Source organism: Mirounga angustirostris, unplaced genomic scaffold, assembly GCF_029215605.1.
Source record: "Mirounga angustirostris isolate CCGP_5_RB_7025 unplaced genomic scaffold, mMirAng1.0.hap1 SCAF_2, whole genome shotgun sequence".
Taxonomy (NCBI): Eukaryota; Metazoa; Chordata; class Mammalia; order Carnivora; family Phocidae; genus Mirounga; species Mirounga angustirostris.
Genome location: NW_026991710.1, coordinates 196,278,636 through 196,306,079, shown reverse-complemented (window position 1 = coordinate 196,306,079; position 27,444 = coordinate 196,278,636). Strand labels below are relative to the sequence as shown.

Below are 27,444 nucleotides of genomic sequence, written 5' to 3'. Positions count from 1 at the left end.
GATAACCCCTTTCCTCTTTTCACTGGTCATAAAGAGACTGAAAGTGTGCTTGTTGAGGACTATAAACTTGAAAACATGATCAGGAACAGACAGAGTTGCAGGCACCAGTTGGTGCCTTGCTAAAGCTAATAGCTTGCCCCCCTGCTCCTGTGACTGATAAAATTTTAAATAATTTGAATACCAGCATATCTGTGCTCCCTCAAGCTGTATTTCTTTGCTTTTATTTGTGAATGTAACTACTTCTCTCTCTTTGTTATTTAATTGGGGGTCTTCATCCCATAAACTCCATCTCTTTGCCTCATTGTTTGTTTCCCTTACCATCGCTCCAGAATCCAAGGAGAAAGTGTATTTTTCCCCTCAAGCATTCCAGTCATTTCCTACTGATAAAATGGCTGTTTTTTCCATCAATGGCAGTCATTTTAAATATACGCTAGCTTAAATATAATGAGGCTGGTATATAGTAACATAATTGAGTTTGGTCATTTCATATGGGAAAAGGTGTCACATTTTACATATGCGTGACTTTTTAGAGGGTTCTTAAGGTACATATATATTTATCCATTTATTTACTAGTGCTCTGGCTCACAACACTTTATAGATACTCCTGAGGCAGGGAGCACATAAATGCAGCAGATATTATAAGGTGATGTATATGTTTATATAAAGCAAGAGTGGTAATAGCAATTTACAATTGCAAAATGATTTTATACCTATTAACTTCTTTATGTATGAATATATAAATATTATATATTATATTATGTGTATCTTATATTTCTGTATATATTAAATATATCTTTATTAATTAGTTAATATAGTAATTTCACTTGATTCTCCTAGTGCCTTAGCTTGGGTTTCCCCCAAACCAGAGCCGGAGACAAAGGCATGTGGCAGGAAGTTTATTTAGGAAGTGGTCCCAGGGAGCAGCCGTGGAAGACAGGCCAGGGAAGAAGGGAGGCTGAGGCTGGTTCAAACGTGTGGACTTGGTTGGCCACCGCTGTGGCGGCGACCAGTGAAAAATCCCACAAAACCTTCTGAGGAGCTGTAAGAAATGTGTTTCAGCACCGAACCCTCCACCTGTGGCGAGAAAGGGAAGGCTCCGTCCCTTTGGGCAGGGATAGTCTCGAGGGCATCCGCTCTCCCACACCTGAGGTCTGCTTGCAGGAGCTCTGGGGAGGCTGCACCAGCATCCTCAGCCAGCGTGGGGGGCTGCAGGGAGCCCCAGTCTGTGATGCTGGCCACTGGGAGGCCTGGGAGCGGCTGGAGGAGGTGTTCCCGGAGACAGCAGGGTGGTGCTACTCCCTAGTTTCCAGAGGAGAAAACCGAGGCCAGAGCACTCATGTGCCTGCTACCCACAGTGTCATGGACCAGGGTCCGCTGTGACAGAGGAGGAGGCTTCACTGGAGTGACACGAGACCCGTGTTGCAGGGGATCCCTGGTGGGAAGGGCCTGGCACCAGCAATCCGGTGCAGTGGGGACCTTGTTCCTGCTCAGGGGGTGCTGCAGAGGAGAGCTGCCAGGAAAGCAGCCATTCCTACATGGACTCTTTCTGATGCTGGAGAGGGGGGTGTGGCTGGAGACCAGAAACCCAGGCACAGAGTGCCATCCGCGGAACCCAGGAGCCTGACAAGGTTGGAGCAGCTAAAGAGACTGAGGAGAACTTCACTTTCAACCTCACAAATACTGTCTACACGTTAGACATTCTGCAGACTTTTGCATTGCTCTAGTTCTTGGGGTATTTTGTTCTCAGCTTAGGAGGTGGTAGTGATGCTTCCTACAGAGATAGAAAGGGAAGAGAAAACTATTCTCTTTATAAAATAAACTGAATTATCAATTATTACAAATGGGAGCAGTTGAAATCCTGGGAATGAGATTGATGCATTTAGGCTACAATACAACTGGAGATTTCTCTTTTAATGAAACCACCATGTTCTTGCCTTTCTAAAACTAAGGTGCACCGAGAGAAAAAATAAAGTGAGTAAATTACTTTAGTGTCTTTCTATGGCAGATAGTACCTTTGAAACGTGTATATTCATAGACATATGCATATTTATAAACACATGTATGTCCTCATGTGTGGAGATGGAAATAGATAGATACAGATATATCCATCCATTTTCACTCCTCTGTAGCATGATAAACTGTCCAAAGCTGAGGGGAAAAAAGGCTTTAGAAATCAGTGATATTGTTGGACTCTCTCATTTTCTGAATGAAGGTACCAGGACCTGGATCACCAGCGCAAGCTCATAGCCGAGTAAAGATTAATACCCTGGTGGCCCAAAGCTGGGTCCAGCACCCTCCACGGCACTGATGTACCTGTGCTCACCTAAAAAACTGTGCCACCGGGTGTTAACAGGGTTACTTTTTCAATTCTGTGATGAAATATTCAGATCCCAAAGATTGTTTCCATCTTTGCTCTGCTCTTTTTCTGCTGTCTCTTTCTGTATTCCTATGGCTTTGCTGAAATCCTGCGGAGATTTCTAGGGACAGTGTGATCATCTATGGAGCAGGCTTTTTTTTTTCCCTTTCTTTTCTTTTTCACATGAAATAAATGTACACCGTCACAATTACTAAACTAGATGGCCCAGAAAGGAGAGAAAAGGCTAAAAGAATTTAAATGATTTTTGTCTTGAAGATACTTCCAAGGCAAACTCGTTCTTTATAAGGAGGCAGGAAGCCTGTGTTGTTTCTTTCACAGAAAGGGAGGGAGGGGGATTTGGGGATGCAGATGGGCATGCTTGGGGAGTCTCAGCATTGGGCCTTGGGCGCCCTGCTGAGTGCTGCACATCAGAGCAGACCTCCAGCCAAGCTTTGCTGCTTTACCTCCTGTGGCTAGCAAACCCCAAGGTGGAGAGAATTGGGGGGATAACCTTGGAAGACTCTCAGAGTACATTGGATTAATTTATATGAGCATTTAGCGATGAAGTATCCCACCTTCTGTGTATGATGTACCCCTGACCCACTGTCAGCAAAATGTACTTCTGCGGTTATTTTCCCAGTATGGCCGATAGTTCTCTTCTGACCTGTTCATATTCTCTTGCCAGAACATCGTTCTGTCTCCTCTACTGTGGATTAGGATAAAGGGATACAGTATTCTTCTGTATCCTCTCTTCAGCTGATTCGACATTTCTGGGAGCACAGTGTGACAGTGTCCTGTGTATGGTGGGGGAGGGCTGTGTGAGCTTCAGTCCGCATCACACACTGAAGCTGAACAAAGCCACCCAAACCACAAACACTAGTTGCTGCAGTAATAATCCTGGGAAATATTTAGGCAAGTGTGTTCGTCTCATTTTCATAAAGCTGTAGCTGCAGCTTTTTTAATTTTATGAGTTTATAACAGCTGAAGTTCGTACTTTTCTGAGCCATTTAGGAGGGAAAGTGTACCTCTTCTCAAGTCTAATATTAGATTGCCTCTAATTTGACCTCTGGTTCAGTCTTCATTCTCACAAGTGTTTAAAGCTATCTGTTTTTCATATTTTCCTATTTATTCACATGATTCAGTGGCCTGTGTGCACATACTTTAAGAAATTGTACTTACGTGGGCTTTGCAGAAGCAAAGTGATCAATCTTCTTTTTTTTTTTTTAACTCACATTAGAGAATAGAAATTATTTGTTTAATTGGGCTATGTTAATCTTTAAAGCTGTACATTAATTTTTAAAGCTGCAATGCATTTTTAAGCATGTTAACAACTTATTTTAAAACCTGATCAACAGTAGAATTTTTTTCTAATCAGAAACAGTGCAGCAAAAGCAAAACAATTTTCAGTGCCCAAATTATGTGGCAAGACAGAATAGTATGGCTTTTTTTTTTTTAACTAATTTTAACTCATCTTCATTTCTTGATCTGAAATTTGATAAGAAGTGTATTATGTTTCAAAGTATTTACTGTTCACCTCTGAAATGTTGACAGCCAAGTGGGACTGCTGTTCACTTTGGAAGGCCATACAAGAGCTCTAAGCACATTCCACTTCTGTCTGTGGCTCGCAGTCCAGGGAAACTGTTCCAAAAGCCACACACACAGTGCTCTGGGGATGGCTATAGTTTGACTTCACGAGAACAGAGTCTCAGCTGGGAACTGCAAATAGTGATTATGACTTTGGACAAATCAGTGAGCTTCTAATTATGTTTTCCAAGGCCTCCTGACCTGAAATAAGAGAGTATCCTCCTAAAAAATACATGTTGTATCAAACTTCTCTTTACAAAATACCAGTTCTGGGGATGATGTTTCTGATTCATTTTTAGAGGGAGTTTATTTCAATCTTTTGTTTCAGGGGCATGCCATTCATATATTGGGGGAGTCGCTTTCTCTCCAATGGTTAAGTAAGACTAGATACACAAAATTGGCCATTAAAATGAAGGTGCTACTGATTCATATGGAGTTTAAATGCACACTATTCTGTTTCTATAGAATTACTAACTTATCCTAAAGTAATTTTTGCATAAAATTTCAGTGTAAGAAGGAATCCATTTGGACGAAGACACAGATATGGCATATAGAGTTATACTTTGCATACTGACATACATATTGACTTGCTATATATAAAATCTGTTGATGTCCAAATCGGGAGGACTTGAGATATGTTTTGTGGCCAATTATATGGTACCAGATTGAAAAGGGCTAAAGAACATTCTTTAATGAACACTTTCCACCAGTTGCTTTCTCACAATAGAATGATTATTTTGATTTCTAAATTTTGCTCCTTGGGGATGGATTTGATGTGCTAATGTACTGCAATTTAACTTTTAAAAATAACATAGGTTACTGCTAAAATTAAATGCTGTCACAGGCATCATGGAACAAAAGAAGCCACACACCAAAGAATACTTACTACATGATCCCATTTATGTCACATTCAAGAAGAGACCAAATTTACTGATGGTGACTGAAGTCAGAATAATGATTTCTGGGTGGGAGATGTTGGGAGTGGGGGGCTGGTGGTGGTGCAGGCGAGGTTATTAACTGGGAAGGAACAGGAGGGAAACTTCTGAGGTGCTAGAAATATTTTGTATCTTAATCTCAGAGGTGGTTGCCTGACTAAATTCATATTTTAAAAGTTCACAAATCTATCGATTTAAGAATTGTATACTTTATACACTTTCTGTGTTTTAGACCTCAAGAAAGAGGTTTTTTTTTTTTAAAGGTAAGAATAGTAGAAATGAAATGTTTGATGAATTTTGCTGTGACACCATGACCCTAGTTGCTATGAGTGATTTTATTTACCTCTTTCTGCAGCTTTCATCTGCTTGTTCCTAAATACCGCCTAAAGAAATGAACTTTGAAAAAGTGATTTCACAGCAACTGCAGAGAGCTATAGATTAAACTGTTTCAGCTGCCCAAAGAGGGTTAAAAGTATTCAGTTAGGTAAATTAGTGATTTCACATTCCGAAACTCAATTCTTTCCGGATCAAGCATAAAAGGCATTTGCTCTTGGAAGACCAAGAAAGAATTCATGCAGTTCCCATTAGTCTAAAAATAAATAATAAATAAATAAATGTCTGAGTCATGGGTTGCATTTTGTTGGAGTTCAGTGCCTTCAAGTGTAGGGAGAAAATGATTTATTCTCTGAATAGTTGTGCTACCCATTGCCCATTGGAATGAAAACAGAATTACTCCGAGAAAAGTGAAATCCATGAATTAGTCCATTGAATTTGATCATATTTTGAGTTTTACCAATTCAAGTAGTTCTTGCTTGAGCAACCTGATAAAAAAAACCTAAATAAAGTGGCTTTGTTTGTGTTGGATGAAGGTGGGGAAGAGGTTGTGATTCTTGAAGCTATTGTGATTGTGGACTTGTCATTCCAGCATAGATTCTGAGACTCAGACACACCTGTGTATGAATACTAGCTCAACTACGTACTAGCTACCAAGTCAACTTTTTTTAACCTCAGGTGTCTCATTGGTAAAACAGGCATATAAATACCCACTGAGCTATGTTAGCATAAAAATTAAGTGGAAGAAATTAGCACCGTTCCCAGGCGGTTTGCTAGGGCACCCTGGGTCCCTGCAGCAAACCCATAGGAGCCATGGGAGATGGCTGCCAGCCATCTAGAAGAATTAGTATCAGAGAAGAAAAGTAGCTCACAGTTTCAGCGCTGTTAGATTCTGTCGCTGTGCAAAGCTGGGTTTCTGGTGGTCCCTGCTGCAAAAAGGCAAGTATTGCATGACAATCGGCATGAAACTCGAAATGAGGGTGGCAGTGTCCAGTTTGATTCCAAAGTTTGAGAAGCTGAGTGATGCCTAGCTGGCCAGTATATCCCACTGCTAAATCACTGGTGTTAACTTCAGTCTTAGAACATCTTTATAGACTCCTGCATTTAGTACGGTGTATACTCAGTCTACCTCCTCTCCTCCTTTCCCTCAATCCATCTGTTGTCTTTAACTGGGATCTCTAGGATTTGAAGTGTTGATTAGAAATCAGTAAATCAAAAAGAACTGGTAATTATGTAAGATCTTCCTGAAGACACATACTTGAATATTCCTAAGTTCGGAAACCATTAAGAAAAACAGCCCGGTTTCTCGCCAGCTTGTTTGGCACCGCGTCTGCTTTCAGGCTGACGGCTTTTATAAGCAGAGTGTGCTGTAGAGGGACACTCTTAGAGCTTCAGATGTATGTTCTGGGGGATAGCAGTGGTTGCCTCGGGCTGATGTGAGTTTGGTGGGGTAGCGGAAGGACAGAGTGTGTGCCAGTTTTACAGAAGTAAGGTGGTCCACTTCTGCATGTAATTTATAGTTTGCATGCTTGCCATCCTCACTTGTTCAAAGTCGAACTAGTTTTATAACATGTAGAAAAGCCAAATTTTCTTGAACACCGAAGCAATTTGGGAAGTAACTTTTCAGTGTGATTCTCCAAATGTTTGTGGTAAAAGTACAAGGGACTTGAATCATTTTCCCATAATTAGTTTCAGTTCTGGAGGTCTGCCCCTTCTCCCTAACCCTACTGCCTTGCATGCATGTCTATTCCAATGGAAGCTAGTGGAAAATTCCTATCCCCTTTCACTCTACTGCCATGAGTTATAAAAAGCATGTCATTCAGAATTGACTTTTTCTTCTGCATGCTTGAATTTTTACTCACAACTTAAAGGGGGAAAAATCCTTTCAGGAGATACTTCTCTTTCAATGGGGTGAGGGGCCCAGCATCACTTTGAGCCACCATGAAATGGCTGACTCACTTTGCTTCATTTTTAGGGGTCAGATGTTTACATCAACGAGTGCTTTTTAGGAGGTAGTATATGCTGAGTAGCACACCACCACCTCTTTTTCAGAGCTGCAGTGGCTCTCATTCACACAAGGCACTTAAGATGCACATCTTCACGGACTAATTCAGTGGGAACAAGCAGCTCACATGCAAGTGAGGATGAGGGGCAAGGCCATGCAAAGGAACTGGTGGGAATGAGGGGTGAGGGGGCGCAGGAAGTGGGACTGCGGGGGGGAGGGTACAAGCAGGAAGTGGGAATGGTGGGGGAGGACACAGGAGAAGTGGAAATGAGGGGTGAGGGGACACAGGAAGTGGGACTGAGGAGGGAGGGGACAAGCAGAAAGTGGGACTGAGGGGTGAGGGGACAAGGAAGAAGTGGGAATGAGGGGTGAGGGGACACACGGGAAGTGGGAATGAGGGTGAGGGGACACACAGGAAGTGGGAATGAGGGTGGGGTATACACAGGAAGTGGGAATGAGGGGTGAGGGGACACACAGGAAGTGGGAATGAGGGTGGGGTATACACAGGAAGTGGGAATGAGGGTGGGGTATACACAGGAAGTGGGAATGAGGATGAGGGGACACACAGGAAGTGGGAATGAGGGTGAGGGGACACACAGGTAGTGGGAATGAGGGTGGGGGGACACACAGGAAGTGGGAATGAGGGGTGAGGGGACACACAGGAAGTGGGAATGAGGGTGAGGGGACACACAGGAAGTGGGAATGAGGGTGAGGGGACACACAGGAAGTGGGAATGAGGGTGAGGGGACACACAGGAAGTGGGAATGAGGGGTGAGGGGACACACAGGAAGTGGGAATGAGGGGTGAGGGGACACACAGGAAGTGGGAATGAGGGTGGGGGGCACACAGGAAGTGGGAATGAGGGGTGAGGGGACACACAGGAAGTGGGAATGAGGGTGAGGGGACACACAGGAAGTGGGAATGAGGGTGAGGGGACACACAGGAAGTGGGAATGAGGATGAGGGGACACACAGGAAGTGGGAATGAGGGTGAGGGGACACACAGGAAGTGGGAATGAGGGGTGAGGGGACACACAGGAAGTGGGAATGAGGGTGGGGGGCACACAGGAAGTGGGAATGAGGGGTGAGGGGACACACAGGAAGTGGGAATGAGGGGTGAGGGGACACACAGGAAGTGGGAATGAGGGTGAGGGGACACACAGGAAGTGGGAATGAGGGGTGAGGGGACACACAGGAAGTGGGAATGAGGGTGGGGGGCACACAGGAAGTGGGAATGAGGGGTGAGGGGACACACAGGAAGTGGGAATGAGGGGTGAGGGGACACACAGGAAGTGGGAATGAGGGTGAGGGGACACACAGGAAGTGGGAATGAGGGGTGAGGGGACACACAGGAAGTGGGAATGAGGGGTGAGGGGACACACAGGAAGTGGGAATGAGGGTGGGGGGCACACAGGAAGTGGGAATGAGGGGTGAGGGGACACACAGGAAGTGGGAATGAGGGGTGAGGGGACACACAGGAAGTGGGAATGAGGGTGAGGGGACACACAGGAAGTGGGAATGAGGGGTGAGGGGACACACAGGAAGTGGGAATGAGGGTGGGGGGCACACAGGAAGTGGGAATGAGGGGTGAGGGGACACACAGGAAGTGGGAATGAGGGGTGAGGGGACACACAGGAAGTGGGAATGAGGGGTGAGGGGACACACAGGAAGTGGGAATGAGGGTGAGGGGACACACAGGAAGTGGGAATGAGGGGTGAGGGGACACACAGGAAGTGGGAATGAGGGTGGGGGGCACACAGGAAGAAAGGAGCAGTAGCAGAGGTTTTCCGATTGTTAGGGTTTGTTTGTTTCAATCAAAGTATGAGTCATCTCACCCTCATTTTTTAACCAGAAATCACTGTGGTTGCTGCTATGATTTGGTCTTGACTCCTATAAGCCAGTTTAATTTTATCAGTGGTAGTGAATTCTTGAAAGTTTCCCTCAGATGTAGAAATCTGGTTTCAAATTGAAGTGGTCTAAATGCCAGCTTAAATTTTGTGGCTTAGCATCTTTGTTGAATCCCCTCAGCAGAAGGACCTACACTGGAGTTTTGGCTGCTCTGTGGGATTCAAATTATGAGCAGTTGGTTCCAGTGGAATCTTGGCCCTCTTCTGGAGTGACTTTGGGAGTACCTTGGCCTAAGGAGGTCAGAGTTAGAACTTAAGCAAAGGATTCGTCCAAAATGTTGGTCCTGCATCCTGGCATTTTCCAGGTGTATGTAGACCTCATCCCTTGCACCACTAGTCCCCTGGAGCATGGATGACTTCGGGGGAAGAGTTCATGCCAGCTTAGGAAATTTACTGAAAATCAGTGATGAACTCAAAGCTGGGATGTGCATCCTCATCCTAACCCTTATCCCCAGTGGCCAGGAGCTTTACTCTGTCCCACATCAGAAAAGCAGCTCTTGGTTTTTCATGGCCCTTGTGCTGTGCATCTCAGTGGTCCCATAACTGCCCAAGAAGCAAGCTCAGGCCAGCCCCCACTAATAAAGGAGCTGAGCTATGGCACAGAAAGTGCACCTTATGGATTTTCATAAGGATGACCGTAATTCATACAAATTGAAGCATAATGCTATTATAGAAAGACTTGAAAACAGAAGGAAAACCGTGCTGCTCCCAGACACAAGCTCTAATCTGGAAAATTGTCCAGTGTGGAGCCATCTCTGTCTGATGAGGCTGGAAAATAAGGTGTCAGGGAAGAGGTGAAGATTGGAAAGGCCAGAGAAAGTCATGGATGGATGGGTACTTGACAGGCCCCCCCTTTTTTTTAATCCCCACCCTATCTTCTTGTTAACCTCTGATAATGGAGGTTATGGAATTACACCTAGAGGAAAAGACCACCCCTCAACATATTTTCTGCAGAGTAGATTTCATTTGAGGGCAGATTAGTCTTGGAAATCATTCAAGACAGCTTTAAGTCAGTCCAATTGTATAGATTCCAAAGATAACAGTACAAGAAAAATAGTACATGGGTGTGTCCAATTAAGAAGTGTTGACTTTCATAAAAGAACCCAAATATCTATCTATAACAGTACAATGGGTACATAAATTGTGTCATACTCATACAATGAAACACTACACAGTAATGGAAAAGGGCAAATTTTAATACAACAACATGGATGAATCAGAAAAGTAATAAAACAGGGGCGCCTGGGTGGCTCAGTTGGTTGAGCAACTGCCTTCGGCTCAGGTCATGATCCTGGAGTCCCTGGATCGAGTCCCGCATCGGGCTCCCTGCTCAGCAGGGAGTCTGCTTCTCCCTCCGACCCTCCCCCCTCTCATGTGCCCTCTCTCATTCTCTCTCTCTCAAATAAATAAATAAATCTTTAAAAAAAAAGAAAGAAAAGTAATAAAACGAGCCAAAAAAGAATATGAAATTTAAAACTTAGCAAAATTAACCTGTAGTGACAGAGGGCAGAATGGTGGTTAGCCTTGGGAGGAAGAGAGAGAGTAGTACACCTTCTCTGTGCGGGGCACAGTCCCAAACCCCCAGTGGAAGCTTGAGACCAGAGACAGTACCAAACGCTATATATTCTATGTTTTGTCTTATACATACATACTTATGATAAAGTTTAACTGCTAAATTAGGCACAGTAAGATATTCAGAACAACTGATAATAAAATAGAACAGTTATAACAATATGCTATACTAGAAGTTATGTAAATACAGTCTCGTATCTTTTGTCCGGACTCACCCTACTTGTGCCAATGTGTGGTGGGACAGTGCCTCCATCATGAGATGGAGTGAGTGAATAGCGTAGACGTTTTGACTGAGTGCTGGGCTAATACTGACCTTCGACGGTAGGTGGATAGGAGGAGCATCTGCTTCCAGACTGTGGCTCAGTGCAATCTGAGGCATGTCTCATGCAGCTGCATAAATGAATAAATGTGAAGGCAAGGGCTGACCTTGTCCATCCGCATGTTGGGGAGCGGTGTGTATGTGTGCATGGAATAAGTTCCTGCTCTTTAAGGCTTGGCCCATCCCTTATTCCTACAGGGCTGCCTATAGAAGAGTTACCTTTTGACTTTAGCACCTGCCCTTGCTTATTCACGAATCCCTTCCTTTGTCTGAAAACAGCCAAGTATGTGCCGTTTGTCTCCAAACTTCGCTGACTGCCATCGTGCTGTTACGATGCATGTGTGTCTGTTGATGCCAAAGGGTGGCAGCTACCGTGTGTGCTTACACAGTGTCGTATGAATGTTTAAGTCATGTGGATTTTACCATTCATATGAGTGTAGGTTCCAGCCCTGAGAGTGAGAAAGCAAAGCTTGGGAGGAGGTGGGACACTGCCGTTGATTGAAGGGCTTTGGAAGAAGATGTACTGGGTCTGCTGGCAGCCTGGTATCTCTGGAGCCCAGCAAGTCACTTCCCATCTCAGCACATCTCCAGCAGTAAGATGGCAGCAAGAAGATCCACCCAGATTGGTTTTCTCACTGTTTCCCGTCTTCCCCGTATTTGTTCTTCCTTGCGGTGTGGGCACGCTCTGCGTGTGACCGTCCTATGTCGTGTCAGAATGGCAGGTGTCGGGCGAACACCACAAAGCCTACCAGCTCTCCCGACCCACACAATAAGATGCGTGGACTTCCATTTAAATCTTTCGAAAATTTGTGTTATTATAAGGAGCTCTGAAATAAAGAAACTTGACTGTGGTTTTGCCCACTGTTACCATCTGATAGCGCTCTGAGCTTGAGTTTTTTCTGTAAAGGGGGAAGAGAGTATCTACCTTCCGCGGGCTGTCACTCCGTCATACCTGTGACGCGTTCCAGCTGCCATCATGATGACAATCGCTGCCCCCTCTCATTGTACAGCAATGACTACACAGCGCCACCAAAGGGGGAAAGTGCTTTTCTCTGTTTTGACCTGTACTGACTGCTGTTGCATGAACGTTTTTGCAAGAACTCTGTAGACTTTTTTAAACAAACAAGTGAAAGATGCTGGCATCATGGTAATGAGCCAGCAGCCCCCTTGTTTTTGAAGAGGTGAGTGAGTGGTGCTAGCTTATCTGCATGGCTGTTGTGCGTGACCTGAGTTGCCAGCTTAGGATTTTGAATCCCTTAAAACTGAAATGGAGAGAGAAAGGTTTCCAGCTCTAAGAGATAATTGTTTATTCAACAGATATTTTCACTATTTCTTCTTTCTCATTCAGAGACCACTGACTTGAATGGTAATGGCATTTCAGGGTGATGATGGGTAAAGGAAAGGAGCATTCTATACGTTAACTCTGTGTGTTGCTGTAAAACCTTCTTGGCTTGGGGCAGGCTAGTCATGTAGTAATGAATAGGTTATATGTATTAAACATTGCCCAATTAGTGGAAAAAGCGCATATGGATTTACTGTGTTGTAACCCAGAAGGGGACCATAGTTGAAAATATGGACAATTAATCACAGATCACAAAATAACCAATGGTTATTTGAGGGAATGGTGTTCTGATTAATCTTGATTCTTTAACTTATAACCCAATTATCCCAGCCATCAGTGCTTTTAAGAGCATTTTACTGTTATAGTTAGGTTAAAACCAATTCTGGTTGGGAATTCCTGTTAGTAACACTTTAGTAAGTTTAAATCTGGATGAGTTTTAAAAATGTTTTAGTGAATTTAACAATCCGTATCTTAGTAACTAAAAATAATAAGGAATTTCATATACATGCACCAAAGGTTAAGCATAGATAATTAGCTTGTGGTCAGAATTTGATTATGTTATTCAGCAAAATATCCTCTCTCTAGCAGCATTTTTGCACCAGAATTTCTCATTAAGAAGACCAGTTTGCTTAGGGAAGTTTTAAGCTACATCTGTATGTAATAATTTTCCAAGATTCCAAAGACTAGATTGTAGTTAATAAAACTCAAAGGAATATTCCGATTATCTTCAGACTAATGTTTATAATTATCCAGAAGACAACCAAGAGTTGATAGTATCTGTTGATTCCACAAATCTAATGGCAGAGAAAATATTTACAGGAGCCCAGAGGAATGATACCTCTTAGGAATTTTGAATCTTTTTTACCCAGACATGTGGGTTGACGAGTTAACTCCAGAATGCCCGCTTAGAAGGGCAGCATTGCTTATAACTTATTGGAAGCTGAAGTGATAAAAAATACACTTAACAATAACCTTTGACTGTTTTAACGGGCCCCATAGCTTTATTCGTGAGCATGATGGAGCCGCATAAGCAGGGTGGTATAGGAGAAGAGGTCGTGGACAATTTCAGAGCAGGGTGTTTCTAGAGAGGCTCCCAGCCATATGGTATAGACACTTTACATATGCACTTGGCAATGGTCCTTTTCCGTGTTGAAAGGAAATTCATTATTTTACAGTGAAGATGCGCTTTGAGGTGTACAACTCAAAGGTATGAGGTCAGATCATTTAACCTGATGAGAATGAGTGAATTTATAATCTTGAATGTGGGAAAGAGTGCAGATCTTGTTAACTGTGTTTCTGGTATTGTTACTAAAATTAATTATAATTATAATAGCTGCAATAGTGTAGCTTCTTACAGTTTCCAACTCAATTTTGCATTCATTACCCCATTTGAAACATAATCCCTCAAAGTCCCTGCTGTTGCCTTATGTTTCTGAAGGTGCACAGTGGGGGTTTTAGCCAGTTAACTTAGTTAAATAAGGCAAGGGATCACTAAACAAACGTAGTTAATTGTGCTAAAAAAAAGAAAAAGAGAAAGGTCACTTCCTAAGTGAAAAGGCTACGTACTGCATGATTCCGACTATATGACGTTCTAGAAAAGACAAAACTATGGAGACAGTGAAAAGATCGGTGGTTGGCAGAGGTTTGGAGGAAGGGGAGGATGAACAGCTGGAGCACAGAGGGTTTTTAGGGCAGTGAAAATACTCCGCAGGGCACTGTAATGGTGGACACATTTGTCCAAACCTACAGTGCACAACACCAAGAGTAAACTCTCATGTAAACTGTGGACTCCGGGCGATGATGGTGTGTTATGTAAGCTCATCAGTTGTAACAAATGGAGCACTGGGTGGGGGTCACTGATAACGGGGGGAAGCTATGCATGTATGTGGGTATAGTGGGCATATGGGAAATCTCTGTAGCTTCTGCTCAATTTTGCTGCGAACCTAAAACTGCTCTTAAAAAATAAGTCTTTAAAGTTGTTTACTACATATACAGAGAAACAAATGAAATAACAATAAAAAACTGGTATTCTGTAGCTTCAGATTGCATGGGTTATATAGTTAACTAAACATGAAGACACCAGGGGCACCTGGGTGGCTCAGTCAGTTATGTCTTCAGCTCAGGTCATGATCCCAGAGTCCCAGGACTGAGTCCTAGGATTGAGTCCTGGGATCGAGTCCCGCATCTGGCTCCTGGCTCAGCAGAGAGCCTGCTTCTCCCTCTGCCCCTCACCCCACTCGTGTTCTCTCTTTCTCTCTCTCTCTAATAGATAAATAAAATCTTAAAAAAAAATAAAAAATAAACATGCAGACATCAAAACCCAGGAAAGTAACTTCAAAGGTATGCTTGTCTATCAATAATATATTGACTTCACATGTAAACATGACTTATTTTATATTTAGATTTCTTTGAATCTGAATAGTTGTGCCCAAGATATGTCTTCTTTTGGTATAAAATGCCTTTTTTTAAAAAAAAGATTTTATTTATTTTTATTTTTGTGAGAGAGAGAGCATGAGCTGGGGAGTGGGTGGATAGAGGAAGAAGCAGGCTCCCTGCTGAGCAGGGAGCCTGATGCGGGACTGGGATCATGACCCGGAGCCCAAGGCAAATGCTTAACCAACTGAGCCGCCCAGATGCCCGCACGTAAAATGCCTTTATTCCAAATTCAGGAGAACATGAACATGTCATTCCCTTTGTTCTAGGTTGGTTGAATTTCTGGGGCTGGCTTAGGCCAGAAATGAAACCCCTAAAGTGGGCTCAGTTTTTTCATCTCTTCCTTGTTCCTCAGAGGTTCCTCAGACAAGGGGAATAGTGGCTCCCATGTCCCTCTTCCACGTCTTGGAACAGAAAAACTGTCAGACTCACTGTCTTTCACAGAGTCCCACACAATTCATAAGGTTATACCGAAGAGTATGCCCTCCTTGTTGGGGATTCATGAAATGAGACAACTTCACGACACTATTTTTTTTTTTTTCCTTTTCGCTTTGAACCTAACTACCAAGATGTGCTTTTGGCTGCCAAAGTAGAAACTTCCAGGGTGGAGCATCTTGAGCCTAGAACCAAGTGTGAATTAGGGCATATACAGAAGCTACTGCACAGTTCAGGTTTACCCTTCATTGCTGGCATTTGCTGGAACAATCGTAATGAGGATGCCAGTGTCCAGCCTGGAATAGTGAGTACTTAAGACAGACGATGCAGATGGTAGGTTCTGTCACCAGGCTAATCAGCGCATTAAGTCAACCTCACATGGAGAACACAGCTAATATGTGAACAAGTATTAATATGGCCTACACGGAATGTTGACAACATTGAGAAATAGGGAGGCTGAATGCTTGCCTCCTTTTAAGACTTAGATATTCTCTACCGAAAAAAAAAAAAAAAGAATATTCACATATAAAATGATGCATTCTCAAAGAAACTGTGTCAACATGATAAAATAATGTATTTTCTAAGACCTATGTATCTTGACATCTCTTCCCTTAAAAATCACCATTGTCCACAGAAAAATGGAACGTGACATATTAATAAATATCGGTTATATTCTTAACGTGTATACTTAGTTGGCTTGATTTGTTGGTTTTTTAAATATTAAATATTGGATGCGAATGCTTTGTAGTGTTGTCAGGTTAATGTCAAGATTTCAAAAGCAATTCATAGGCTCTGAAAAGTTGCTCAAAGGGAGGACTGAGGCTGATTTTGGAGCAAAGCAATTACCGTCCCAGACACCCCCCGGGGCTGGTCCCATGGAGGTTTTAATTAGGTTCTAGTTGAATGGCAAAGATAATGCTTGTATCTGGCTGAAGGAGCTATGATGGTTAAAAGGATTAGGCCCACTCCTCAGGGGATTTTAATAGGTTTCACATCTTTCATCAGCTGGTGCGTGCCAAGATGAGGATAAGAAAAAAAGGTGATTTCATGGGGAAATATCTAATTAAAATATTAATTTGCAGACAGCTAGCATACCTGACTCAGAGTTCAGGTGGTGGAGGAGAGTTCATCCCTTTATTGCCAAAGCATATGTAAAACAGTCATTTTAACCCCAGTAAATGTAGAAAACTTTTATTCTAAAACACTATCTGTGAAAAAAAAAATTTTTTTTTACCATTTTGATTACATCAGATCACTGATCATTTCTCATTTTAAACATTAATACCATGCTGACGTCAAGGTATTTTTGGTGATACCTATCTATAGAATGCTGGATGATTTTAAAATCGAATTAGAGGGCAGAGCAGGTCACACATTACTTTCCTGGGACTGAATTTTGTCTGACCTTCCAAGTGTTAGTGAAATTCAGGATGTCGCCTTCAGGTAACATCCAGAAAAGGGTTGTTACTGTATGTACAGGGTGTGAGGATGTGCACATGTACCTCCCCTTGGCTATCACAGAATTTGTTTTTACTCTTCTGAAACACAAAGTAGAATTTTGAGTAATTACTTTATACCCAAGATATTCCCAATTGCTTTGTATTTTTTTCTTCTTAGCAGGTTTGGCACCATTCTCATATAGAAACGATGGCACATCTTTCCTGTAAACATTGGGTAAGGAGGTTGTCCGCTCCCTAGCCATCATGTGCTAAGCCTGCTGATGTGCTCTGGCATTCGGGTGCGAAGGTCTGCCCAGGAACGCCTGCCCCGCGCTTGTCTGAGGCGGGACTCATAGCTGGTGGCAATTACTTATTGCTGACTTGGGATGTCAACCAAGTTTCTTAACCTCTCAGACCTACTTTATTTTTTTTAATTTTTTTTTTAAGATTTTATTTACTTATTTGACAGAGAGAGACAGCAAGAGAGGGAAGACAAGCAGGGGGAGTGGGAGAGGGAGAAGCAGGCCCCCCGCCGAGCAGGGATCCCGATGCGGGGCTCTATCCCAGGACCCTGGGATCATGACCTGAGCCAAAGGCAGGCACTTAACAACTGAGCCACCCAGGCGCCCCTCTTTTTTATTTTTAGTAAGAAAAATACAAGCTGTCAGGTAGGTATAAGTGTATATAATATTACAATATATACAGCACATTTTAAAATAATCCTACATATATGCATCTATATGCACTAAATACTGAGGATGGTCATTTCAGAATGATGGAATTATGCATAGTATGTATCTTCTGTGCATCCTTTGTATGCTCTGTTTTTTATAATGACCATGTATCCCTTTGGTGACAAGGAAAAATGACCATTCAGAAGGAGTTTGCATTGATTTTCCTTTTCTGAAAGAGGTTTCAGTGCAGTGACCAAACTGGTAACACGGCCCTGCTCCACCCCTGCTCTCCCCCACTCTGGATCTCCTTTACCAGGTCTTTCTCTTGTCACTCACTTATTTTGTGTGGCGCTTCCTACCTAGGGACACACGTCCTGCCCGCAGTGCCGTCTATAACGTAGCAAGGCCCCACCAGGGCCAGACCCTTGGTCATTGACTTCGCCTCACTGATTTATTCCGAGTGCTAGAGTGCCGCCCGGACACACGGAGGCTTTCAATAAATATTTGTTGAACAAATAAATGAACTTTAATGGCTCCTGCCCAAAAGGAGTAGGAGGGGGTAGAGTGGACTAAGAAATAACACTATATTTATGTTCATTCACACTTCTCCCAACAGTTTGCTGTAGTTTTTTCAGCCCCATGGAAAATTCTGTTTTTTGTCAAAGGGGGAGATGTACGTGCCTTTCCGTGTTTGTTTTCCTCTCTAGGTAATCCATACAAGACTTGCAAACTGCAAAGCACATTGATGTTATCTTGACCCATGTTTGTAACTGATTAAAAATAGATAGGATTATATCTCCCATGCTTGTGTTCTAGAGATAGTCTTGGGACAAAATGATGGGCTAAGGTGTGGAAAGTGCTTTAAAGTGATTCAGCGCTACCTGGTAGCAACACCCAATGACTATATTACTAATACTACTTTCGTGAGAAAAGTGTGACTGGGAAGTTGAGTAGCTCTCTTTCTATCAGAAGAATTCTAGAATAATTTAGGAGAAAAATCTTATTGTCAGGTTCATTCAAGTCAAAGAAGGATGTAGTGAAAAGAATATATAGATACATATATATAACTTATTTTATGTTTAATAAAAAATAAATTTTATAGGTATAGATGTATGTAAGAAGCATATATATATGTATATTGTAAGAGAGATAATAGTTTGCAGAGTTGTCATTGTCATTAAATAATACAGATGTTCTGCAAATTATGAGCACCTGATTTGGAAAATCTATACATGTCCATGATTCATTGCATGTACCCTCTAGGTCTCAATTCAGGAAATCCACAGTGCTGTGCAGGCCATGGTGTCATTTGGTGGCCAGAATATGGGGCAATATTAACTACCTTCCTTCTGTCCAAACAGTCATGCAATAATATTGCCCCTTTTCCTTACCTTGATTGAGCCCTTGTGGGTAGTGTCTCTCCCCCTCGCCTCTGTCTCTCCCTCTCTGTCTCTGTCTCTCTATCTCTGTCTCTCTCTGCCTCTGTCTCTATCTCTCTGTCTCTGTCTATCTCTGTCTCTCTCTGCCTCTGTCTCTATCTCTTTGTCTCTGTCTATCTCTGTCTCTCTCTGCCTCTGTCTCTCTCTGTCTCTGTCTCTCTCTGTCTCTCTCTGCCTCTGCCTCTGTCTCTGCCTCTGTATCTCTCTGTCTCTGTCTCTCTCTCTGTCTCTCTCTGTCTCTCTCTGCCTCTGTCTCTATCTCTCTGTCTCTGTCTCTATCTCTGTCTCTCTCTGCCTCTGTCTCTATCTCTCTGTCTCTGTCTCTGTCTCTGTCTCTCTCTGTCTCTGTCTCGCTCTGTCTCTCTCTGTCTCTGTCTATCTCTGTCTCTCTCATGCACACGTGTCACACACACTCCTTTACTTCATCTCCTTTGCCTCAGTCTTCCAAATTTTGCTTTTTCCCCTAAATAAAACCTGTCGACCTCTTTCCACATCATTCATGGTCCAGACAAGGGTTCTGATCATGTCACAGTGGTATAATGCCACCGCACAGATTTTAAGAAGAAGGAAATTCATACGTTTTCGTATTAAATTTGTTACAGTAAAGAGCTACTGTAACTCTCTTAAGTGCTCATCTGGAAGCTGAAGATTAGGGAGAGGGAGAATTTTACTTCCTAGTTTCTACTGTTTTAATGGTTTGACTTGTTTATTTTACATTGCCCATATGTTAACTTTCATAACATTTTTGCTTTTTTTTGTAAGTTATCCATATGGTGGTAGGGTTGATTGAAACTGTTGTTTTTCAATTATAAATACACAAGATTTCAGTTATAGATTAAAACCAGCACTCTGGGCCAGCCTGAGCATAGGATCACCATTGACAAGGTCATTATTCCTTTCATATTCCTGGTTTACAGCCACTGGTTTACAGATAAACTTTTGGATCACAACCTGTTTGTAAACTGTAAAGAACTACATTGATGAAAATAAACCATTTTTCAAATTTTAGTTTGGAGACTTTATGGATTACCTAGTGCCTAAACAGGAAGTAAGATATTATAGAAGTTGTGTACAGCTCCATTTCCTAGTTCTAGACTCTGCAAGCAAATAATCATCTCCCCATAGTGTGGTGCCTACATCGTTCAGCATGCCAGAAGCCTCGTTTAATAAGCAGAGACTACTTGACCCTGGAAAGCAAATATTATATAAACAACATATACTATGTATACTAAATATTTAGTATGTTTTATATAATATACATAGTAAGCACACATTGTACTATGTATCTTACATGATACATAGTAAACATTATATTATACCTGCATTTTCCAAACTTAAATATGTTGTCCTTCCTTTCCCGTAGTGAAACTTTAATCGTCTCTTCATTCCTTCTTATAATGATGTGAGTATATAATTAAATAACAGTAGCAATCATTTCCCTGCCATCTGAAATAGCGGCTTTATTCAGCTTGTCTGAATGCACAAAATTTGCTGCTAATCCTGAGCACATATTTCATGATTCAAGATACACAGATACAGCACAGAAGCGGTGGTTCTGCTCCAGTCCTGCAGCAGGGCCATTGGCTATGGATATGGCAGGATTTTTTTTTTTTTTTATTTCCCTTAGTGAACCAAGCTCTGGTTTATTTGTTTGTTGGAATATACAGCTAAGGAGTGCTTTGCAGCCACACATGACAAAATACACACACACACTCCCTCTCCACCTTCCCCGCCCCCACCACGCAGGGATGGGGGAGGGGCCGGTGGTCTCCATGCACCTGAACCTCTCTCACCATCGGTTTTTCCCATCGACAGCAATTTTCTTTTTAGCAGCAAAAGTGTATTGTCCCCTATACATCCACTGAAGAAGAGTAGTTCTTCCTACCTTATTAAAAGGATATATTATTATTAGTTTTAGAGAAAGAAAAAATCTAGATTCAGGTTTATAGTGCCTACCCTGTACTTCTTTCATCAAAAAAAAAAAAAAAAGAGGAAATGTTTACATCAGTTTAATAGGCATTAGCTTTATTTTTCAAAACGTTCTGTTTTAAAGCACAATAGGCTTTGCAGTTGTTTATAAATTTGAGGTATTCATCAGTGTGAAATAATTGTTTATTTCCTTTCCTTATTTCCTCTTATCGGAAAAAAAAATACATTTGGTCTCCAGGCAAGATAAAATCCACTTTTCTAAGTTATTTGTCAGTTTTCATAAAGTGAGTTTAATATCACTGGGGCAGAGGTTTAAAATAGTTGCAGGATTAGCAAGGGAATGTGACTTAGAATGTTTTTTTTAGGTCATCGTGGTGTATTTGGTAAACTGTCATGCATTTATCTTATCCTTGTTTAACCACTGAGCAGAAAGTGAGCCCTCCCTATATTGTTCCATTCATATTACTCTGCACTCATTCAGAAGTCTGACACTTCCTTTGCCTGGCAGATTAAAGGGGCAGTGTGGCATCTTTTGATGATGTGTAAAACAGCTTTCTTAGTCCAAGCTCCTTAGGGGATGCTAGCCACTCAGGAGATGGACTGCTAGTCATCTGCCGTGAAATTAACCAGAAACTTGGTCTTATTTTCCTTCTTAACAAGTTTTCTTAAAATCTTAAAGGTTTCCCACCCTACCACCCCCCACAGACCCCTCTAATTTTTAGTGTTGATCAGGGGAAGAAAGGAAATATGAAACTATTAAAAAAAAAAAAAGAAAAGGAACTATGAGAAACAATGAAAAACACGGAATTGTGCTTTTTCTCTCTGGGATAATCTAGCAATATGTGTTAGATTGTGGTGTTGAACCTTTAATCCTGTGGCTTATCTATCATACCATTATATATTATTTTCTCTCTTATGAGAAAAGCAGTGTTTATTATCACAGGTGACAAAACACAGCAATAAAAAACAAGCAGAGAGGTTACATTTAACCACTTTAAACAGGTTTCATATTTGCTTTTTTTGCTTTCATTCCCAAACGAGAAGCCTGTGAACAGAGTGAGTGAACACAGACTCTCAGGTGCACATCACCCAGATAGGCCAGGTGAACAGGTGCTGAGCCGATGAAAAGATAAACATGACATCATTGTTGGTGATAATTTAGCAGATAGCTAAAGAAAGAATCTAGAAATGCCATTGTACCACTGTTCAAATATTGACTAATTGAACCGGGAAAGGAAAAAATGTTAGTCTCTTCATGTAGAATTTCTTGTCCCTTTCCTTCTTTAAACAGCATCTCAAAGGTCCAAGAGAAGGGGGTTGTTTATCTAAGAAAGAAATATGAGCCTTGACCATGGAGTTTTTCAGGTATACTAACTGTGGGCTTCATTAAGCAAATACAATTTAACAATCTTGCATTTGGCAAAACATTCCTCCAGGTTTCTTGACTGTTTATTTTAAGAGAGGATGTACCAGTCGGGCAGATTAGGATGTTTACTATGTACGATGTATCTTTCATCTCTCGCCGTGGCTATTAGCCCTGGCATAACCGCACTGTGGATGTAGGGACGTGGTTCAGCGTAAGCATGACAATTTAAAATTAAATAGGATGTCAGAGTGAGCAGGCATTTAGGATGCAGTTTGTCTTCCACGTATTTTGTCTTCCAAGTGTTTGAACCTGTGTTGCTATGTACTTTTTATAAAACTCCATCTGTGAATGAACAGCTTCTTTTTATGTACATGTATGAATTACTGAAGATTTTAAAAGTGCACACCCCGGGGACCTTCTTTGGAAAAGAGGAAAACCTGGGGGAGAATTTGCCCAGAAGGGCTAGTGCCTTCAAAGATAATTAGTACTGAGCTGAGTATTACACAGCAGGCCTTCCTGGTGGGCGTTTGTTGTTTTCTGTGTCTGCATTGCGGCGGCTACTCTGGTCTCAGCGAACGCAGTGCTGAGGGCGCTCATTCATTCCGGCTTAGACGCCAGTCGTAACTTGGTCCTTCCTCTCTGAAGAGGACAGCTAATGAGAAACACAGATTTGGAGCTACGATCTATTCTAAGATTAAGATAAAGTATCCTAACAAAGTTTATGGGGAAATGAAAGGCTGAGAATTCTTTCTGGGGCAAGGTCTTGAATGAAGTGAATTACCTTCTGTACTGTGTAAGCACCATGATGTACTGTCATTATAATAGTTAATGATTAGTCTATTGCCACAATTTAAGCCTCCTTTAGAATATATATACAAAGTCCATGTCAAGAAAAATTTCAGGGAGACTGGGTTTTGTAGAAATAGCCCCCACATGTACATGAGGAAAATGATCACTTGTGAAAGAAAAACTGAGCTTTCAATATCCTGTTTGGGTTAAACCCCCACTGAAATGTCTGTGAAACTGTGTATCATGATAGCCCTGCGAACATGACCAGCTGCAGCAAATGCCCTGCGCACCCGTCCCACGTGGGTGACCTTCACAGCCTGCGGCTGCAGCTAAGGGGCTGGGTGCCGGACAGACCCTCAGACCCTTGCAAAACTTACCCCATTTACAAAATGACAAACCCTTCAGGGTAAAGCCCTCAGGTTCTGAGAAACGTAAAGTCTGCTTTATTAAATTTCCTTCCATTTACCAAGAGTCGCAGTCTATTTTAGTAAATAAATTCAGGAAATTGGTAAAGCACTTTACTCCATCCGTTATGTCTCAGTAATTAGCATGATTGTCACGTTTTTCCTGGCTCCTGGCTCCGGCACCGCTGTTGCTTACAGCTTCCCCCGACCCCACTTGCCTGCAACCAGTTTATAACATCCCTGGTAACGGGGTGTTACTGAGTTTAAACCACTTACACAAACAACACAGCCTACACGTTTTGCAGAGAAGTGCACTTTCCCTACTTTATTAAATAAAGATTCCGAACTCGGAGATCTCTTTCTCTGTGGATTCTGGCATTCTTCTCAAATAATCCTTTTCACTTCCCACCCTGAACTAATTTACACCCTGGGATAGAATAAAAGAAATGATAATTCATTCGAAGGTATTAGCCACCATCTAACTATCTCCTGTGCTCATTGCCTTTGGCTGTTAAAACCAAGCTGATCTTATTAGCTTCAACTGTTCACCAAGTAAAAATGATTTTTTTTCCTACCTTCATTAGCCACTGAGTGTTGTTTTCCATGATGTTCTCCAGCACTTGTAGCCTCTGCACCGAGTCATCGTAATCTAGTGGTGCGTCCCTCTGCACGGCGTTGGGCACGTAGGAGCTAGAAGAGCGACAGTTGTCTGTCTCTGGGAGGAGGAAAGTGTAGCTGCAGGCTCCGTGCTGAACCTGATACTGCCTTCTCCCGATGCTGTCCATGCTTCTCCGAAAGTTGTTATAGGCTGCGGCTAGGACAAGATCACAGCTCAAAGTAAAGAAAACAATCTGCCACATTCTTTCTTTCTTTTGGTAATAAACCAGCAGCTTAGCAAACTCGAAGGCACATGGGAATCCCGGTCCTAAGCTGCCTTCTCAGATGCGGGGCTCTGCGGCCATGGTTTAAGGACCATCAGTGGGAGTCTCTTCCCTCCCTTTCCAGCAGGAACTTGATTGTTAATGCTGTCTTCCCTCCGGTGGGTCGGTCCTGCAGTGAACTGTCAGATGGCAGTAGAAAGAATAACCCTGCTCATTCCTGAGGGCTGTATTCACTTTACAGACCGGCGTTAATGCTGCTTTGTTTCTCTTCCTCCAGATTCTGCGGTGTCAGGATCCGAATCAATCACTTTCCTTTCCTTATATGATAAGTTGATAAGAGCAGCCAGACATGTGTAGCAAGCTGCTCCGCCCTCCTGGCGTGTCTGTTATCTTCCTGTAGGGGGGTCACTAGCCAGGCAACAGGAAAAATCCGAGCATGATGTGTGCTGTTCAACCAGGGCTATATGCTGCAGGAACCCTCTGGGAAAAACCGATCAGTTACAGGACCCCTGAGTGTTTCAGAGGCACCACCCTAATTGAGCATTTCCTCGAGAGAGCAGCGGGTCTCTCATGTCTGAGACTGATCTCACATTGCTTAGCTGGTAAAATATCTGGGGTAATAACTTTAAAGTACAATGAAAGTTCCTGTTTTTTCCTTTAGGAATAAAAATACTACAAATATGTCAGGATTTTGGTTTATTTTTGTTATTACAAACAAAGAGGAAGAAGAAGTCTTGCTCTTGTAAACTCTCTGCCTTTTCATAGGGAAAATAGTTTTCATGGGTATTTCTTGATTTTTGAACTATTAGCTACATACACAAAATTTTCGCTTATAAAAGGGTCAGAGAGGAAGATTGCACTTCATTAAATTGTGTTGGGAAAACAAGTTTCTGAGCTCCGACACTTCATCTTTTACACAAAATATCCACTTCAATATTCAAAGTAAAATATACTGGACAGATTAATGGTCCGTCAAATTACAATACACAGAGAAATCAGAATTTAAATAAGAGGATGGTGAGGGAGGAACACAAACTTTTTCTGTTTCAGGTCAGGATTTGCTCAAATCCCATCATTTTGTAATTTTTTTTTTTCCAGTATCAGTTAAATCAGCCCCACTCTGTGTTGCACTCAGGCACATCACCTCTCTTTCTTCATTGAGCTCTACTGTCCTTATCTGTAAAATTCCGGGGTTGCATTAACTCCCAAGATTTTTCTATTTCAATTCTATGGCTCTGTCAGTCCCCTGGGTGACTTCCTTTAATAACTAAAACTTAATACTTTAGGGATTAACAGTATGCTAACCAGCCAGAGTGTGCAAGGGGAAAAGCCTTGGAATCTTAGCCACGGTCTGTTTGTATCTCAGTGCACAGGCTCTGTTCTTCCCGGTCAGTGGAAGCATATCTGCACCCTGACTTGTCAGACCACTCTACCCATGAAAGTCAGAGTCAGTCTAAATCATGCACGAGCAGCTTGCAGAGCATTCTAGAATTATGATTTTAATTCTTGGGTGCTCATGGAATTTGTGTAGTGAATTCTGTTTTCCTGAAACCTGTGTTTTCAAGAGACCTAATTAGACCTTTAAAAACATCCCTCCTGTGCATGGACTGGCTCCCAGGTTACTTCTAGAGCCGGGGTTCTTAACCTGAGCTCCATTCAAGGCATCCATGAACCTCAGCATAAAATATGTCTTCATTCTTCACGAAACTGTAACTGAAATATAGCCTCTTTAACTATGGATATAGGTCATAAGCAACAGTGGTCAATGTCTGTGGCTTTTTCATCAGTAGAAACTGTAGTTGATTTGGTACAGTGTCTCAAGCTGTCGCTTGCACTCAGCACTACATTGTCATCAGACTCACCCCCAGATCTTGTTACTTAATGTCCGAATAAAGTCGCACGTGTCATTTTCTGAGAAGGGGTTCATAGACTTGGCCAGACTCCCAGAGGGTTCTGTCACTTGGGAAAGCTAGCACTTGTGCTCGGGGAGGGTCCTAGAGCAGAAGAGGTTGATTCCACCATGATTCTGGTCTGTGGTTTCCACCGAAGGAAGAAATTAAAGAAAATGCGCCCATTCACACTAGTAACTGTAGGGGGAGGCGTGTAGGCTCCGAAGACAAGCCCTGGGTTTGAAGATGCTAACTTCTCTAAGCCTCAGCTCACTTGGAAAACAAAATGATTCTTTCTCTGTAGTGCCTTCTAGGATTGAAATGATGTAGACTAGTCATGTCCAAATATTCCTTTCTTTCTTTTTTTTTTTTTTTTTTAAAGATTTTATTTATTTGAGAGAGAGAATGAGAGAGAGAGAGCACGAGACGGGGGAGGGTCAGAGGGAGAAGCAGACTCCCTGTTGACAGGGAGCCCGATGTGGGACTCGATCCCGGGACTCCAGGATCATGACCTGAGCCGAAGGCAGTTGCTCAACCAACTGAGCCACCCAGGTGCCCCGAATATTCCTTTCTTTGTCAGTACTTTCTGTTCAATGGGAAGCACCTCTACCGCCATCAAGTATTGCAACTGTGTTATTATCCTCTGAATGGGAAGCAGAAACATAGGGTACATACACCGTGCTTGGTCTAAGGGTATTCCCCATTTGAAAAATCATTCATCTGCCTTCCAGGCAAGTGGGGTGGTTTTAAAAGGTAGCTGCCGGAAGAGGTTGTACAGATAGTACTTCTAGTCTGCTGGTTTGTATCAGGCCCTCTGCTGGGTACTGGGGATGGATAATGCGCTTTGCCCTTCAGACGAGAATGAGGGAGACCCATAAACTAATAGGGCGGGGTGAGAGGAGGGATTGGGGGGCATCCAGAGGGAGATGCTGCTGCTGGGGCACTGACCCCCCAGGCGGTGACATGGATGCTTTCTTATCTGTCCCTTCAAGGTCAGAATGTGCACTGAGCAGCTCTTTGTAGGTTCCTAAATGGAAATTATTACCGGAGAGTTGCGGGGAAGCTCTGCTTAGACCAGGGGATGGCGAACTATTTCTGTAAAGGGTCAGATAGTCAGATAGCCTAATATTGGAGGCTCTGCGGGCCATCCCATCTCTGTCATAGCTACACAACTCTGCCCTAGTAGCATAACAGTGGCCGTGGACAGTCCATGGATGGGGGAGGGTGACTGTGTTCCAGACAAGCTTTATTTGTGGACCCCTAAATGTGAATTTCAACCATTTAAAGATATAAAAATCATTCTTAGCTCCCTGGCCATTTAAACCAGACCAAGGGCTGCCGTTTGCTGCCCCTGAGTTAGAACCTAACAGAGTCTGCCGGGGTGGGGATGGGACATGGGGAGTGAGGCCATTCT

General features: G+C 42.6%; 2 protein-coding genes across 5 annotated transcripts in view; one reads left to right on the top strand and one right to left on the bottom strand.

The window, feature by feature from the left end:
- Positions 1-24,443, bottom strand: part of ANGPT2 (angiopoietin 2) — a 55,366-nt gene extending 30,923 nt beyond the window's left edge. For both annotated transcript variants that reach the window (XM_045879587.3, XM_045879588.3), the window contains exon 1: positions 23,836-24,443. In XM_045879587.3, coding sequence (XP_045735543.1) covers positions 23,836-24,120 — 285 coding nt within the window. In that variant the 5' untranslated portion in view covers positions 24,121-24,443. The remainder of the gene's footprint in view (positions 1-23,835) is intronic.
- MCPH1 (microcephalin 1) overlaps positions 1-27,444 on the top strand; it is a 266,528-nt gene that overhangs the window by 169,752 nt on the left and 69,332 nt on the right. The window lies entirely within an intron of this gene.